Source organism: Punica granatum, chromosome 7 (genome assembly GCF_007655135.1).
Source record: "Punica granatum isolate Tunisia-2019 chromosome 7, ASM765513v2, whole genome shotgun sequence".
NCBI classification, from domain to species: domain Eukaryota; kingdom Viridiplantae; phylum Streptophyta; class Magnoliopsida; order Myrtales; family Lythraceae; genus Punica; species Punica granatum.
Window position 1 is genome coordinate 23,329,325 of NC_045133.1, and position 18,804 is coordinate 23,348,128.

The 18,804-nt window shown below is 38.1% G+C and overlaps 3 protein-coding genes across 3 annotated transcripts; all 3 read right to left on the reverse strand.

Moving 5' to 3' along the window:
* Window positions 1–337: 337 nt before the first annotated feature.
* LOC116214515 (putative pentatricopeptide repeat-containing protein At5g52630) lies at window positions 338–3,079 on the reverse strand. Its single transcript, XM_031549912.1, has one exon. The coding sequence runs from the start codon at window positions 3,077–3,079 to the stop codon at window positions 338–340; it is 2,742 nt and encodes a 913-aa protein (XP_031405772.1).
* A 6,174-nt stretch (window positions 3,080–9,253) lies between these two features.
* On the reverse strand, window positions 9,254–12,167 carry LOC116213194 (cytochrome P450 81Q32-like). The gene is made up of 2 exons (XM_031548042.1): window positions 11,187–12,167; window positions 9,254–9,939 (listed from the first exon to the last, which is right to left on the reverse strand). The coding sequence occupies exons 1-2, from the start codon at window positions 12,096–12,098 to the stop codon at window positions 9,316–9,318; spliced, it is 1,536 nt and encodes a 511-aa protein (XP_031403902.1). The 5' UTR covers window positions 12,099–12,167; the 3' UTR covers window positions 9,254–9,315.
* Window positions 12,168–16,361: 4,194 nt separating this feature from the next.
* Window positions 16,362–17,732, reverse strand: LOC116214516 (cytochrome P450 81Q32-like). The gene is made up of 2 exons (XM_031549914.1): window positions 16,683–17,732; window positions 16,362–16,628 (listed from the first exon to the last, which is right to left on the reverse strand). Exons 1-2 carry the CDS (start codon window positions 17,643–17,645, stop codon window positions 16,362–16,364), a joined length of 1,230 nt encoding a protein of 409 aa, XP_031405774.1. The 5' UTR covers window positions 17,646–17,732.
* Between the last annotated feature and the right edge of the window lie 1,072 nt (window positions 17,733–18,804).

Below are 18,804 nucleotides of genomic sequence, written 5' to 3' on the forward strand. Positions count from 1 at the left end.
AACTTTTAGAAACGTGTGTTCTGACAATCTTTCGGCCCTAGTCGATACATAGGTGAATTACAATACCCGAGTTTCATGCCAACAGCTAGCTCTTGAGCAATACCTGATAATATTCACAGCAGAGGACTCTGGCTATTATGTATAGAATCAGGAGAAAACAATGAGTATCTAATCTCTCCCCCTAACTCCCTTCTCTCCATGTGAATAATAAATTTCATGTGTTTGTCTATCGTCGAAGCTGTACAGGACCTTCATGAATGATTGGCGATCTCGAACTTCATAATTTGCATGTTGTACTGCTAGCTATATCGTTGTGGCAAGATGTTCGAACTATAGCTCACCAGAAATCGCCACAAGTGCACTTCCCGTCCCTGAAGCAATGGAATCTCCGAGAATCTCTCAGCACGATCTCCGCCTTCTCCACCAGAGATGTGAACTTCATCCAGTTGTGGCAGTCTCTGCAAACTCTCAAGTTCTTGATCACCTGAACTGCACCCGTAATCCCCGTCCTTCTCTTCAGAAGTCCGAATGCCACAGCCAGTCTCTCGCTGTGACTCTGCACGATTGCTTCCTTCTCAATCTCCTCCACATCATGAACCACGAAGTCTGTTATTGGACAATATCCCAGCTCCCGAACTTTCATCTCCAATTCACCGAGCTTCTCGTAAATCTCTCTCCTCTCTTCGTGATGCATATCACCCGCCACAAAGGTGTGCCTTGTGTTCTTAACGTCTATCCAGCTACAGCCCACTTCCTTCTTTAATTCTTTCTCCTGCGTGATCCTCCTAACTTTTATTGCATCTTCCCACAAACCTGATATTGCATAAAGATTCGAGAGCTGAACGCGAGTTGATTCTTCCTCTGGGGCAAGCTCGAGAACTCTTATTGCAGCTTTAACTCCGAGATCCAACTCCTTATGTGAGTGGCATGAGCTAAGCAAAGCCTTCCATAGCTTAACCTCGTCATCAGTGTCGGGTCTGGTATTGGAAATGGCTGATTCGAGAAATTCTCTCGCCCGATTTAGCTCACCAGCTCGGCCATATAAGTCTACCATGGAAGCGTAGTGTTCGAGGCTCGGGCATAGCCCATAATCCTCAGTCATTGAACGGAAATAATGGGTTCCCATCTCGACTAGACCACCATGAGAACAAGCCATGAGAAGCCCAAGGAATGTTACTTCATTAGGATCGACTCCACTTTCCTTCATTCTCTCAAACAGCTGGAAGGACTCAAGCACCATCCCATGCTCTCCGTAGCCCGTAATCATGGCTGTCCAAGAAATCAAATCCCTTCTCTCCATCTTCAAGAATATTTTAGAGGCATCTTCGATGCTTCCACATTTCGAGTACATAGATATTAGAGAATTTGTAATCGACAACAGAGCATTCTCATTTACAGAGTCAGTTTCTTGCCCTCCGGCAGTCTTTAGTATGATCGAGTGAAGTTGCTTCCCTAAGTGAAGAGAGACTGATGAACCACAGGAGGTAAGAAGAATCGAGTAGGTAAAATGATCTATTTCCAAATCCAGTTCAAGCATCCTTATATAGATGAGGAAAGCATCCTCGAATTGTTTATTGTGGGAATACCCATCAATAATTGCATTCCAGGAATATGAATCCCTATGCCTCATACCATCAAAAACCTTCTTGGAATATTCGATGCAACCGCACTTGGAATACATTTTAAGTACAGAGTTACAAACAGGAGCACTTTCCGCTACCTCCAACGAACATCTCCTCAGTATATGCCCATGTATCTCCCGAGCTCTCATAGTAGGCAATCTTTTAGCAGGCGACTCTAAAGCAGCAGCACTGCATAAAATGGTAAAGCTGTGATAATCGGGCTTCTGGCCTGAAGCTTGCATCCTGTTGAACAAGTTGAAACATTTCTCTTGCAGCTTGTACTTTTCATAAGCAGCAAGCATCGAATTCCACGTTATTATGTCCTTACATAGCGTCCTCTCAAAAGTCACTTCTGCTTTCCCGATTTCCTTGCACCTCGAGTACATAGTGATGAGAGCATTAACTACTGTCGTATCGATTGCAGTTCCTGATCTAATGATGTAGCCATGGATTTCCTTACCAAGCCTGAGAGCTCCCAGTCTAGAGACAGAAGCAAGAATGCTAAGAAACGTTACACGGTTCGGTTGAACAACAAAAGGATCATCTCTAATCATTAGATAAAACAGATGTATTGCCTCATCATCCCTCCTGTTCAGTTCATTCGCTGAAATAATCGCATTCCATGAAACAATATCTTTCCTATGGATACCTTGAAACAACCGATTTGCATATCCTAACCTCCCGCCCTTTGCGTAGAATGTGACAAGACAGTTCTGCAAGTTTGTCTCTTTGACTAACTCCTCATCTTTAATGATCCTCCCATGAATCATCATACCGAATCTCTCTTCTCCTGATGACCCGCAAGCCTTGACAATGCTGACATGGGTGGACGCTGTTGGCCTGTCGAATCCGAGAGAGAGCATTTCGTGATATAACGAAAAAGCTCCAAGTAAGTAATTATGCGAGATGTATGCAGATATTATGGCGTGCCATAATTGCCTGTCGTTAAGAGAAGTCCTCGAGATCTCATAAAAAATCCTCCTAGAGTCACCCAACATCCCAAGATCGGCATACATATTTATCAGAGCTACCCTTACTCCAATATCAACCCCAAAACCACCTCGTATAGCAAAACTATGGAGCTGCTTTCCGAGCCCGATGTCCTCCATCGCTTTACTTTCCTCGAGCAAGGTCCGCAGCAAGTGTCCATCCGGCCTCGATCCTTCAATAAGCATCCTCTGAAATGAAATGAGAGCTCTGTCGAAGCCGCCACTGTGAGGGGAAGAAGAAACACCGGAGGAAGAAGACCAGTCGTATTTATCAGGCAATTCATCGAACAATTGGACGGTAGCATTCGATCCACCACGGCGGAGCCCTGGGGCCAAAATCTTCGAGCTCCGGCTCTTCCGTTCACAATTAGAGGAGATGGTGTTGAAGAATGAAGGCTGAGAGGGCTCTCTGGGCAGGCGAAGAGTGGCCGGAGAGGCTGAGGCAGCAATGGGCAGCACAAGTGCCATGAACAAGAAGACCCGATTCTTCTTGGTTGTCTGTTGTGCAAAGGAAGAGGATAAACTGTCTTTTGACGGTCTCCTTCCAATTCTTAGATTTAATAATATTTTCTTTTTTCATTTTTTCACTCGACACCTTTCGTCTGTTGGATCGATGGGAAAGGACAAAGATAGGTTTTACCTAAAACAACACTTGCCGAGTTGTATACCAGTCGAGTCGAGTCGAATACTGAGAATCTCAATTTCGGTTCACCTTTAAGAGGATCGAGTTCGAGTTTACTCACAAGTTTACTCGAATACTAAATATAGCATGGATATTCAGCTTACAATCTCAATTACAAGGTATTAAAAAAAGTTAGAACTGAAAATTTGAGAATACGGTTTGGGCTACGTCCCCACTATCTTCAAAATAAATAAATGAGAATATGGAAGCAACGAGATTCATGAAAATAAATTATTTGACAATCATTAGGAGGAAGATAAAGAGAATACGTGACTTCAATTCCAATTTCATGTGGCGTTCCCCAACAGACAAATTAATTAAATGTCATTGAAGATATGGCATAAATAGGCTACAATTTCAACAAATAAAATTTACTACTATTTATTAACTCAAATTCCCAGTAAAAGGTGAAAACTATAAGAGAAAAGGCAATTAAGCAAAGTAATTAAAACACAAATGGACATTTGCAAAAATTATATGAGGAGTTTAAAATTCGGCGTGAAACAAAACATATAGGAAGTCAAACTTTTTCTTTATCATTTGAAATAAACTTTAGGGTTGTAAATTAATGTCTCACTCCAAGATAATGCTTTTTTCTTTTTTCTTTTTTCAGTTGAGACCTGTATATATTTGATTATTTTTCAAGCCCACGAAACAACACATAAGGAAGTCAAGCCTCTCAATCAACTAGGGCCGTGCGTGGGGCGATTCGGTCCAGATATGGGGAAAATTTTCGAGGATCCGAGTTGGTCGAGTTTTCTCTTCTAAAAATCATCCCTAAGAACCGAATCCAAAATCAAGAAAAGGACTGATCATCCACGGATTAGGTTTTTTCGGATCGATTCTCAGGTAACTCAAATGCAACAAAGGTTTAAAAGAAAACTCAATAAAAAATACAAATCAGATATAATTTCAATTCATCACACAAAACTTTAACGACAATGCTTCATTGAGAAAATTATAACTCAATATATCACAATAACATCGCTGTCACTTAGATAAAACAAAAGGGATCGTAGGGGTCAAAGTACCATAAAATACAAAATCATACAAACAACATAAATTCGGGTCGGTTAGAAACAAACGGGTTTTCAATTATGAAACCCGAAACCGTATTTGAACCCCAACTACAAAAAAAATAAAAATAAACTGACCCGGGTTCTAAAAAACCCGAAGGTTCAGATTGGTTCAGCTTGGGGCAGATCGGTTTTTCGGGTCTTCTGATTTTTTTGAACAGCCCTACAAACAACAAGCCAATTCTATCAGGTTTGATTTTTTTTTCTTTTTTTATTATCATACTCGTATTAACGTCTACAATTGCATCTATGACTATTAGCTAGCATTGAAAAGAAATAGATGAAAATAAATTAGGGCAATGTACGGGAAAAATACTAGTAAAAAATATAATTTTCTTAATTAGGAATGGTATATTTGCAATTTTAAGTAAGCTCACGAATGTATCGAGTCGCGTAGTACTAATTAAGATCTTTTTCGAGTATTTACTGAGACGAGACGGAGGAACTCACGAGTTGCTCATCTTGTTTACACCCCTAAACGCCTATTTTTCGAAATTTTCTGTTTTGTCTTATAACTTTGAATTTTGACCCAAAAATAAGTGGTTTTAGTTTTAGGTCACAAAATTCATGACTTTCGTATAGTTGTGCGATTAATATATTTTCAGAAAGCCCTTGGTATATTTTTATCATTAGAAATTTCCCTCTTGATACTTTTCATCTTCGCAAATCTGCCCCCCTCCCCCGGCCTCTATCTCGCTAGCCCCCTCCAACCTCGCCCTTCCAAAGACGACGACGAACTCAACTCCGCCATCCCCTTCACCCTTCTGCCTCAATAGTTAGCCTCCCTTCACTTCCCCACCCTATAATGTACTTCCCATGTCTAATTTTGTATCATATATATAACTTTTCTTTGATGATATTTGCGGTTATAGCTCGGTATGTCACCCAAAAAAATGAGAATGAAAATTTAGATCTAATTACCACACATAAATAATTTAATTCGCATGAAAGCCAATTGAATCGGCAGAAAGAAGGTACCCTCAGGCTCACCATCACCATCAGCTTTTCCTTTCTCTTAGCCTCCGATGTGTATCCATCGCGTTATTGGAGGGTTTTGACTTTGATTACAACTATGCACTTGTAACTTGCATCATAAAACTAAAGAGCTCAAAACCACAAACAATAGGAGTTTTGGACAAAATTTAATGATTCAGAAGCGGCGACAAGAGATGCTTTATCCAAGCTTCAAAAATTGTATTCATCCAAGAAAAAAGCTTCAAAAATTGTTTATCCATAAAATCTGAAAAGAAACACTCAACACTCTCGATCAGTGGCCTGTTCCTCGGTTGCTGGGTCCTGAATAAGCTTGAGCCGTCTTGAGCATGCTCTTGATCGATGAAGCATAAAGGACTCGATCACCAACGAATGGCCTCGAGCTGCATTCGACTCCATGAGAGCAATAAGAAAGGATGAGAAAGGAGATGATGATGAAGAAGACAAAGCTGTAACTGAGAGTGCTATTCCTCATTGTTTGATCTTTTGATTGCTTGCAGCTTCTTCAGCTTGAGAATGTTGCTGTCTTGGTATTTATAGAGAAGAGAGAGACAAACATCGGAAACGGACAAAAATTGCAGAGTTTGACCAAAAATGGTATCCTTAAACATTTCTTCTAGAGATTTAGCTATACTTGGATATGATATCCTTAGGAGGAATATACATATACTTTTTTTTTCAGTAAATGGAATATCCATGTACTTTTGACTCTTATTGGGCGCCATGATTTTTTTTCCCCAGTTACACGGCGCATGAGCCCAGTAGAGAGATAGAAGAATAGATAATGGAGGGTATAAAATGTTTGAAAATCGACATAAAATCTTTTAACTTCATGCAATAGCCTTGTGCTATTGTATTCAACCCATTTTTCTTTTTTTTTTTTGCTAACTCGAGGTGTCCGGGTTTCGCTTGACTAATCCTCGAGGTTTCGTGAACCCTCGACAGCGCACGGAATGGGTAATCACGCCAAAGGAGCTCCGATGGCTCCAAGGGGTTTCCAATCCGAGATCGAGCAAACTCCTCTTTACCATTAGGCCAAACTCTTTGGAGTTTCCATTTCTCTATTTCATTTCTTCCGTTTTTTTTCCATAGATCACTTATGTACTAATTCACCTCAAATAATTTTTGCGTATAAATGCTAATGCTATATCTTAAGAAGAAATGTTTCGTTTTTCTAGGATCGATAATGCTTGCATAATATCATCATATTGGGGAAGTTATCCCACAATATAAAATTTTGCATGTTGTGAGCGAGAGAATTCCAGCTATGTGATACAGCAACTCGTGATAACATTCGAAATCGGATGCCTTCATTTCTCCAGAAAATCTTCCTATTACATATTTGCCTTGATTAGGTGAAGCCTTCTTAATTTAATAATCATGATTTCCTAATTTTTCTCACCTGACCAAACAGTATTAATCAGGTTCGTGAAGAGCACCGCCAATTTTTTTTTTTTAACGAAACCGCGAGATTACCTCAACCTTTTAATAAATTCATTCTATCTTCTAGCACCAAAAAGAATAATCATTTTTTACGTTTTCGATGTAATCCTCACAATAAGGTGCTTCTAATAAATTTTGAACCCTAATATGGAGTAGAGTAATCAACCATGCCATCTCTCGTAGTCGGAAGGACAAAATTGTTATAAGGAAATCTTCTACCGACCCACAAATTGTGGGAGGTGTTGAACGCAGAAAAGGACAACCTAGGAGATATTTCCTCGTATAATAATGGTTTAATAACCTTACAATTTGGGATGGCAGCCTGCACTTTTGTCCTCGTGACACAGAGAGAATTTCGTCCCAGCATAAAATACGGGCGAGAAAATAGACTAGCTAGCTTCCTAACTATTATGCAGCTTCTATTCAGAAGATTACGGTATTAGAAACCATTCATAAGAAATTGAACTTATTTCAATCAATTTTCTTTTTGAGTGAGGTCATGGATAATTTTAATTTATTAGTTGAAACTAATATACAGTTGCCAGTTTGGCATTTGGTCAAGGGGTGTTTCGAATAGGTTTCGAATTCCAACATTGAAAGTATAGTCCATCCACTACCATGCAAGAGAATATGCCTGTCAGGCGACCTATAAGACCTGTATAACCGGAAATAATGACATATCCCGATGGCTAGAGAGTGGTCACATGAATTATGGACATTAATAGGGTGAATTCCGAACACATCTTATCCTAAAAAAGTAGAAAAAGTTAGCCTATTGAGAGTTTGATTCACTTTTAATCCACATTCTCGTGATTTTCAATTAATATTGTTCAAAAAGGTAAAATACATGGAGTAATTAAAAGTGATGAAAGGTATAGTTCAAACTTCAAAGTATTTGTTTACAATGAAAATACCGTCAAGAAAATAGCTTCTTAGGTTTTATGTACGATTCGCTTCATTTGTTAAATGACTACTCCAAAATAAAACAAGTTTATTTGGTTGTGCAAAACGGTCCACATTTCAATTCTTTTCAAAATTCAAACGAATTATTGAAGAAATAATTTTTTATCCCCGTGAATTGTGACTCGTATTCTCACCGAAAATTATATAAAAAAACTTCATATATTGAACACTTCTTTTTGATGCAACTATCAAAATTTCAGGCTATTAAATTCACCCAAAAAAAGACTATTATCTGAAAGAGTTTGGAATAGAAAAAGAAAAATAAATATTTGATAGATTTTCTTTTTGTACAACTTCTTTTTTTGATTATAAAGTAGGCATATGCACTTAGTACAATGATTTAAAAATCCTAATAGCTAATAAAGGGGCACGAGTAGTCACACAACGAGTACCGAATATGAAATTTATTGATTATCAAGCGAAAACGTGTGCCATTGCGTTAAATTAACCCTCTTTGATTCTCTTTTGTAGAACTTTGATGGAGCTTTTAGTTCAACAAGATAGAAAATTACTTCCCCTAATTTTCTGGAAGCAAAGCATGTGAATGAAGGTACGATACTCACAACACATTAGTTTGATGAAATCAGCAGTGACAGCATATGGCTTAAGCTTTGATGTTGCAGTCCTCATAGTCAACCCCCTCATGCCTCGCGAGGAAGATGATTAACCCGCATAAGTTGGAAATAAAACCCCATGAATACATATTTATATATTAGATGCACTATATGTATGCAAGCCCACCCGTATAATTGGACCTACGTACGTACACGATGGTGAAAAAATGTTTACTTAACGGTAAAGTCTCAGTTCTTGATTGGCTAGCTGACGCTCTGCTTCACTGGTCGATTATGATCGTCTGAGAATTACTCTAGCTTTTGGAACTGCAATGATACCCATCCTGCTTCTGATTTGAAGCAGTGAGGATGTTAGAAATTATAATATGCGAGCAATAATGGTTAAACCAAATTAAATATATAAGAACATATTAGTGCTGGGACAGGACTTCCGCGATATTGTCAAGACACTAAAAAAGGGTAACAGCCTAATACAAATGATCAACATATTAGCCCATTCTTACAATTTCTACTTCAAATATGTATATTACTAATTATTTTTTGAAATTTCTCTTTAATTATATATTACTAATTTTTGTAGCTTTATTAAATTTTTATCTTCGAATTAACTTATTCATTGGCTCATAGTTTTAAATAGAAATATTTGATGAGTATACAAGGACTAAAAATAATGTTTGTTTCCTAACCAAAAGAGAAGCATTTTCTTTACCAATGCATAAATATAGCCTTTAAAAAGATTAAGTATTTCAATGCTATTTCTAACACTAATTCATACTAGTTTTCACTTTTATAGAATGTCAACAGTAATTAGTGGAACTTCTAGGTATTATGTTTTTCACGTGGATAGTAAAATTCAGTAGTATATTTGTCCATAAGATTAATAATATGTTTCTGCATAGAATAGTAGGCAATCCGACGGACAATCCGGTACGTAACCGATTTCTAAGTAATTGAGTACATAATATAAATAGATTAGAGTTGAGAGAGGACATTAGTGATGATGGAGTTTCTACTTCTGCAGAGACCCTTTAGAGGCTGAGCCTTGGGCATAGTCAGCCCAGTTCCTTCACTCAAATCCACTAACTCTTCGCCTACTCTCTCCCAATCAAAGCATTGAATTAGGGCCCCCAGGCCCAGGCCCAACATTCTGTGGGCTAGTCCAGCACCAGGGCAAGCCCTCCTTCCCAGCCCAAACGGCAACAGTGTATGCGTGTAACTAGCTTGGTCCAATCCCTCGAACCTCTCCGGCCTAAAACTTGTCGGGTCGTCCCACACCGTTGGGTCCCGATGGAGGGCCCATGCATTCACAAAGAGCATCGTTCCCTGGGGCACATCGAAACCTTGGATCGTGGCATCACTCGATGAGTAGTGGGGCACCAAGAGTGGTCCGGGTGGGAACAGTCGAAGGGTCTCGTTGATAACGCTCTGGAGGTAAGGCAGGTGAGGGAGGTCCTGCTCATCGATCAAGCGATCCTGGCCCACATAGTTGTCCAGTTCAACCCTCGCCTTGTCCAGGGAGGCGGGGTTGTTGAGCATGAGAGACATAGCCCACTCCATAGTCACGGTGGATGTGTCGGTTCCAGCGGATAGCAATAACTGTAGCGATATGTAAACAATTGAATTAAGTGTAATTTCAGTAAGTAATATTCGTTAGAGCGTATGTTAGAGTTTTTTTTTTCTTCGGTTATAAAGGATACTCAAGATCTATTATAATGAAAGAGAAATTTTAAGAGTGCGTTTGGATTTAGAGTTGAGTTTTGGTTTTAATTGATTTGTAATGATTGTATTGTTGAATTATGAGAAAAAGTGTGAAAAAATAATAAATAATTGAGAGAAAGTAATGATTAAGTAATGATTGTATTGTTGAATTGTGAAAAAATAATGAATAGTTGAGATAATTTAATATTAAAAATTAAATTGAATGGTAAAAAAAATTTAAAAAATGAAAAAAAAAAGTAATTATTGTGATATTGAATTGAAGATAAGTAGAGTTGAGTTGAGTTGAGTTAAAAAATTTTCAAAAAACAAACACACCCTAAATAACTAATATAGGTGCACGGATAGTCCTACTAAGTATCAAACATGCGACATTTAGGTCCACAAGCGAGAGCGTGCGCCACACCTTCTTTCGATAAGTGTATGTTTTTGAAATCTTTGTACATGGTACACCAACAGAAGTTGCCAATTATCCTGAAACCATAGCCTAAAAGATGGACAGGTCAATTTAATGCATCCTTTATCTGTCGCACACGCCCACGAATTCAATAATGTTGCACTGGTCGTTGGCGTCACATTACTACCAGACCCACCCCATTCAAGGCGGTTGCCGAACCATTTAAAAGGCAGAGCCCTATTTCTGTAAACATACAAAACTACTTACTTTTGTTGTTTCTCAATAAAAAAATAATAATAAAAAGAATGTAACGCAATGGCGCACACCCTTACCTGACAAGTAAGAGATTATATGTCCGATAATTAGTGGCACTAACCATGTCCCTTTATTAGCTATTGAGATTTATATTTCATTGTACTAGTTCCGTTCCATTGTAATCGAAAAAACAAAAAACTATATACTATATATGCCATGCCACACTGCTTTTTGACATCCCAATTTTATATACCCAGGTACCTTAGAAAAATTCATTTCATACATAAACCAATTATGACATTTCCTGCCAAAAATTAAGGGGGGGAAAAGACATAAAATGAACCGCCATAATTATAATATATGCTTTGTTTTGCTTTCTTTTTCGGCAGAATATGCTTGGTTTATTAGGAGGGAATGATATGGACATAGGAAAAAACGATGTGGACATAGGAATTAATGGTTGTGCCGGCCGTACCAGGATCATGCCCTTGATGACATCATCGGAGAAACTCTCAGCCTCCGACGACTGCAACTCCAGCATCACGTCGATGATTGTCTTAGTGCGATTAGTTCTTTCGCCTGTCCTGTTCCGGTGCTCCTCTATTAGTCCCTGCAAGAACATGTCTGCCTTCCTCTTTGTCTCAACAATCTTCTTCTGCTTTCCCCGGCCAAGACCCAACCATCGCAGCATCGGTATGAAATCTCCGAGGTCGGAGATGCCGCTCACCTCGAAGAATGTGCTTGTGATCTCCCTGAAATTCTTGGCCTCGTCCGAGTTGTCGACCTCGTCCCCGAAGTACCGCTTCCCCGACAGCATCCTCATGATGACGTTGAAAGTCAGCTCCTGCAGCCTCGGCCTCATCTCCACCCTCGATACACCTCCATGTTCGGTAACGGTCTTGTGCAAGTTCTTCACTAGGAACCTCAGCTCCTCGAGTCGGATCCCAAGGAAAGAGTTGAGTCGGGTGCTGGAGAAGATCTCTAAGACGGAGATGCGACGGAGGTTACGCCAGAGGGGCCCGTAGGAGGATGTCCCCACGGTCGTGAAGTTGTAGCTCAGTTCCCTCCAGCCCTCAATGCGGGGCCTGTTCGCGAAAATGATATCATTCTTCCCGAAACATTCCTCGACTGCTGATGGAGAGGATATGACTACCACCGGGAGAGACCCAAAGGAGAGGGAGAATACGGGGCCGTAGCGTTGGGAGATCCTCTCAAGGGTTCGGTGTACTGGTGCCCCGATGAGGTGGAGGTGGCCGAGGATCGGTAAAGAAGGAGGGCACGGGGGCAACTTCTTGGCCTTCCCACGTTTTGATATCAAGAGCTTCGATAAGAAGAAGAGGGCGATGAAGGATAGGGCAGAGAGGCAGTAGAGGAAGGTTTCTTCCATGGAGGCTGCAGGTTTTAATTTGAGATGTGGTGTGGTGTGGTATGAAAGTTATGAAACACATTACTCATATATATATAAACAATTTTATACTACTCATGAAACCTCTTTTTAAAGAGAGAGAAGCAATATTTCTTCCTAAAAAAAAGGCGGGAAGAAATATGATATAAGATGTCGATGAGAACAATACTCGTAGTTGTGACTACCATGCCTTTTATTAATTATAAAATTTTTTATTTTATTATACTAAATTCGTGAATTCTTCTTAAAAAAATTAAAAAGGATATAATGCAGTGACGCGTGTCATTACTTACTGACCTATAAATTTTAGGTTTGATATTCAGTAGAATTATTCGTGCTCATTTATTAGTTATTATAATTTATATTTTATTGTATTAAATTCACGAGATTTACTTGTAATAAGAAAGAAAGAAAAAAGAAAAGAAAAGGAAGAAATATGATATAGGATATTAATGAGACGATTTCTTTTCCTTTTATTTTTCGATAGACCTTTTCTTTTTGGTAGACGAACAATATCTAGTTTTAGTAAATTTTTTGGCATGCCGAATTGCTGGCGATATATATATATATATATATATACGGGTGACCGGTGATATATTTTTACGAGAAACTCTATTATGTCACTTTTTTTTATAATCACTTTTTTAACTATTTAATTGCAATTATTGATGAATAAACAAATAATTTATTAACCATCCTTCGTCAAAAGGCAAATCAATTTTGCTGTGCAATCACTTTGTATATTTTTAATGCGAATCATTTTCCTACATTGGTTGCATATTGACGTCTCATATATTTATGATTCTGTCACGCTGTTTGACAACTCGGAGGATTCAGAGGCTCCTTTTTGTTATAGCACTCCTCTTTCGTAACTTTTCGAGTAACACCTCATTTGATTTCGGATCTAATTTTACAATTTTAACTCTAACTTTAACTCTACTTACCTCACAACAAAAATTAATTCTCAAAAGTCAAAAGAGTGGACTCCATATATAAACATACATACAATTTCATTATAATTAATTCTCTACACTATTCTTTCAACTCTCAAAAGTCAAAAGAGTGACCTCGCATTTACTTTATCTGTTTTCAAAATCAAAATTTAAGTTAAAATATGTATGTGAAAACAAACGAGTAATATTTGAATTTCGATCATTTCTCAGTTTCTCCATTTTAGGTAATTTCCATTTTTCTACTCTCTTTTTTACAATTATTTCTCGATTATAAAGAAAGCCCAAAACTTAATACAATGAAAAATAAATTCAAAATAACTAAGAAAGGGACGCGGGTAGTCCCATTAAATATCGAACTTATGACCTCTAGGTCAATAAGCGAGAGTATGCACCCCTACACTATACTCTCTTTTTATTTTTATTTTACAATTATTTCGTTCTCATCAATTTTCTCAAAAGTCCGAGTTAACTGCTTTTACGTTAGCTATAGAGTTCTCGAGGTTGACTCCGAGGTGATTCGCGGTAGAGTTGTCGGAATTGAAGCTTGATGTTATTATATACTTAAGGTTTTTTAGGGTTTTAAGGTACAGAGAGACTAGCATGCTTTCGTCAAATACCTATAGTGTGATAGATGGAAACTCGTGTTTAGATTTGCTAGCGACCAGAGTTTTTTTTCTCCTTCTCTTATGAGTCCATTATATAGTGTCCCAATATTCGGTATTCCAAATGAATTGGACTTCACGTTGTTAAAAGACTTCTGCATTGCTATTAACTTCTTCATAATTGGATTTCGACCCATATCCTAGAACAAATCTAAGAAAAACGCCAACATGTGAACGAATTTCTTTAATATATTTTTCAGTAATTTCTGTCACCTAATAAAATTCCAATGTTTAAAAGAAAATTAAAATGAAAAGGAGAAAAAGTATATCTTCCCATTTTTTTGGCAGTACGTGTTCCCAATCAGAAACTAAATCGATTATTAGATTATTATATTAATTATCTAATTCAAAAATAATGATGTGCGTAGCCCACGGGATACGTTTTTCTTTTGTTTGTCAAGCTTTTTATCTTGCAAACCTTTTTCCTCTTTATTTAGAAAAAGGAGAACCAACGAATTAATTAATGGGTACACTTGCACATCAATTTCATCGTCAACATACTTTCGATGAAAGCATATTATGATTCTCGTGTAAGTGCATAGTCAGTATTTAAGATTATTCATTTTGATCTGATTCAACATCTTTTTTTTTTAAACGAGTGTCATATCACTTCACGCCATAAATAAATATGTACAATATTTAAGAAATTACAACAACCGATCGTTGGAGATAAACTTAAATCAGTACTACTATTATGACCATAGTAATATACGCATATATTAGTATCTATGCTTTAGCAGGTCCATAAATATCTTATCATTTCCGTATATATACGTTTTAATAATTTTATGGAGAAACATATGGATAAGTGGCCTAACTTTCATTAATTGAAACAGGAATCAAACCAAGAAACTCGCTTTCATATATATAATAATACATGCAAATAATAAAAATTTCTCTATATAAACACAAAAACGATTGCTTTCAACCAGGGTTATCAGAACCGGACCGGACGTTGAACCGCAAGGAGTATAGGTTTATGAGTTTACGGATTCAATTGGGAGTTTGATGGGTCGGACCATAAGTTTAATTAAAATTAAAATTTTATTTATATCATTAAAAAATTGATATTTAACATAATTATTCAATGACTATAAAGCTTTTAAGGTCAAGTACGTAGACCAAACAAGAAGCATGGCTTGTGTGGTTAGTGAGTGGTGCATTAACGGTGGGTAGTAGGAGGTCAAGAGTTCGACTCCTGCCCCAAACATCCTTTGAACATTTTCAAACGCAAAAAGTAAAGTCACAGAACCCATTAAACCGGTCGGTTCAAAGGGATTTTGCTTAAAAGTCACCGGTCGGTTCAAAGGGATTTTGCTTAAAAGTCAGTCGATTTCTTGAGTTTAACGGTTTAATTCTGCATATTCGGTTTTATTGAGAACCGGACCGATGAGGATGTTCATATCCAATCGAACCGATCGAACCGGCCGGTCCAGTTCAGTTAGGTGCGCGTGTATATATATATATATATATCATGTGTATTTTTCGGTTAGCTAGCTCTATTCGTTTATCTTACACTAGTTTGACCAGAAGCATGGGATAGAGATTCTGGTACATTTTGTGTTAGAGTTAAGTAAAGTTAAGTTTTAATTTTAATTAGATTGTGATGATTGTATTGTTGAATTATGAGAAAAAAATAATGAATAGTTGAGAGAAAGTAATTATTGTGTTGTTGAATTGAAGATAAGTGGAGTAGAATTAAAACTAACGTTAAAATCGATTTGTGAAACTAAACAATGCTTAATAATATGTTTAGAATCGCAATGAAACCATTTATGACTGCATAGGACAATGAAATGTCTTTTAACATTCCAATAAATAGGGCTGACATTATTTGATATGATACCATAACACGATATGAATACGACACGGAGTTAAGCGGATTTAGATTAAGGCTAAATGTGTTTCGTGTCTAAATAGAACCCTTTTAGACACAATATATAAATATGTTTAAACGAATTCAACCTTTGTAACTTGTTTTGATACGGACCAGTTTATATTATGTGTTATCGTGTTAATAAATTTGTTTCACATATTGTATCAATTTATAGAAGAAAGTATACTAAAATAATCTAAATTTGTTTATATAAATTACAAATTTATGGTGCTTTTATCATGTCAATCGTGTAGTAACGTGTAATTAAAGTTAATAGTGTCATATCATGTAGGCATAATATGTACCTACAGGTAATAGTGTTATATTGTGCAGGTAAGTATATATGCACATTTAGACACGCTTAGTTAAACGGGTGAGACGTGTTGTATCCGTGTCAACCCGTAAATAAACGTGTCGTGTTCGTATTTAAAAATCTCGACATGTTTATTAAACTTGTCGTGTTCGGGTAGTTTTTGACACGAACCCGTTTAGACACGATCTGTTTAAATATGGCACGACACGTATTGTCAATCCTAACAATAAATACATGACCAATTTCTTAGATGAAATAAATAAAAATAAACAAATTATAGCTGAAGGAGTATGTCAGTTACTTTGATTTTGATTGTAAAAAAGGAAAAATGAGATGTAATTATAAATTTAACTTGGGAAATGTGTATTTTTGTTGTGTAGTGTGTTGAGTTAAAGTTAAAGTTAAAGTTAAAATCAAATTTATTGGAATCCAAACGGGCAGTTAGAAGTTTCCACTTCTGCCGAGAGCCTTTAAGGGCTGATCCTTAGGCATGCTCAGTCCAGTTACTTCACTCAAGTCCACTAACTCTTCACTGACTCTATCCCACTCAAAGCATTGAATTAGGGCTCCTAGGCCCAAGCCCAGCATCCTGTGGGCCAGCCCAGAACCAGGGCAGGCCCTCCTCCCCAGCCCAAATGGCAACAATTTATGCGTATATCCAAATTTGTCCATTCCCTCGAACCTCTCCGGCTTAAAACTCGTTAGGATCTCCATTATTTAATAGACAATGAACTGCCGTAATATAAGATGCTTGGCTTATTAGTAGGAAACAATGTGAACATATAAGGACTGATCGTGCCGACCTACCAGGATCATGGCCTTGATGACATCGTCGGAGTAATTACCAGGCTCCGACCACTGAAAGTCCAGCATCAGATCAACAATTGTCTTAGAATGACCACTTCCTTCCCCTGTTCTCTTCCTATGCTCATCTATCAATCCCTGCAAGAACACGTCGGCCCTTTTCTTCGTCGCCATCTTCCTCTTCTCCTGTCCCCGACCGAGACCCAACCACCGCAGCATCGGCACAAGATCCCCGAGGTCCGATGTCACGCTCAGCTCGAACACATCCCTTATGATGCCCCTGAACTTCTCGGCCTCGTCCATGTCATCGACCTCGGCCCCAAAGTACCGCTTCCCCAACACCATCCTCATAATGATGTTGAACGTCAGCTCCTCTAGCCTGGGCCTCATGTCCACCCTTGCGACACCATCGCATTCCATAACAGTCTGATGCAGGTTCTTCACCAGGAACCTCACCTCCTTCAGTCGGATCCCGAGAAACGAGTTCAGTCGGCTGGCTGAGAAGATCTCAAGGAAGGAGATGCGGCGAAGGTTTCGCCAGAGGGGCCCATACGAGGCAGACGCCATGGTTGTGAAGTTGTAGCTCAGTTCCCTCCAGCCCTCAATGCGGGGCCTGTTCGTGAAAATGACGTCGTTCTTCCCGAAGCATTCCTCAACTGCTGACTGAGAGGAGAAGACCACCACAGGGAGAGACCCAAAGGAGAGGGAGATTACCGGGCCGTAGCGGCGGGAGATCCTCTCGAGGGAGCGGTGTACTGGTTCCTTGATGAGGTGGAGGTGGCCGACAAACGGCAAAGAAGGTGGGCGTGGGGGCAGGTTCCTGGCCCGCTTATGGCTTGATTTCAAGAGCTTCGACTTCGATAATAAGAAGAGGGTGATGAAGATTAGGGCAGAGAGGTAATAGAGAAAGGTTTCTTCCATGGAGATTTTGATCTGAGATGTGGTATTGTATGGCACACATTACTCTTATATACGATATTTTACTACTGATGAACCTCTAATTCAAGAAAAAAAGAAAGATTTGATAAAAATTTAAAAATATGACATTGATGAGCCAAATTTATCCAATGCTGATGATAATATTTTTAAGGAAGTATCCTTCCTTCCTGCAAATTTTCCTGCATTGGTTGCCATTGATATTTCATATATTTATGACCCTGCCACTATCTGACCGTTTGGAGGAATGGGAAGCTTCTCTTCCCTCATAATTGCTTCCCTATTTCAAGTTCGGTTCACCGCTTATTCCCTGTAAGGTTGTGAATTCGAGCTTTGTAAATGTTAAAAATTCACGATCAAAAGAATTTTACTTCTTAGTGGATTAATCCAGTTCGAACTGAATTAATCGAGATCCATTAATTTCCAAATATCAAAGCGAACACAAAAAAAAAGAAAAAAAGTTGCTTCTCTATGCGAAAGAAATTAAGTTATTATAACCAAGGCGGGGCCGACAACGAGTTTCGCGTCTCAGACTCTCAATAATTATTAGTATACAGTCATGGTTAGCCCGGTTCCCAAATCACCTAAGTTCACTGCCTCTTTCCTCACTCTTTAATAAAATAAAATAAAATACACGACTGCCGCATAGATTTCAAATTTATATAACATATTCAAAAATGATAAAAAATTAAAATTTATTTCTCATTTAAAAACTGTTTCCTTTTCCATTTTTTTTAAAAGTGATAGTTTTCTCACTCACGGCATTGATTGTATGCCGAATTGCTGGCAATAAATATATATATGGGTGAATGGTGATATATTTCATATATATATATATATATATATATGGGTCAATGGAGATGTATTTTTATGACAAACTCTATGATGCAATCACTTTTTTGTATAATCACTTTTTAAATTATTCAATTGCAATTATTGATGTTGGAGTTGCAGTCATCGGAGCCCAAGAGTTTCTCCGACGATATCATCAAGGGCATGATCCTGGTACGGCAGCACGACCATTAATTCCTATGTCCACATCGTTTTTTCCTACGTCCACATCGTTCCCTCCTAATAAACCAAGCATATTCTGCCGAAAAAGAAAGCAAAACAAAGCATATATTAGAATTATTGCGGTTCATTA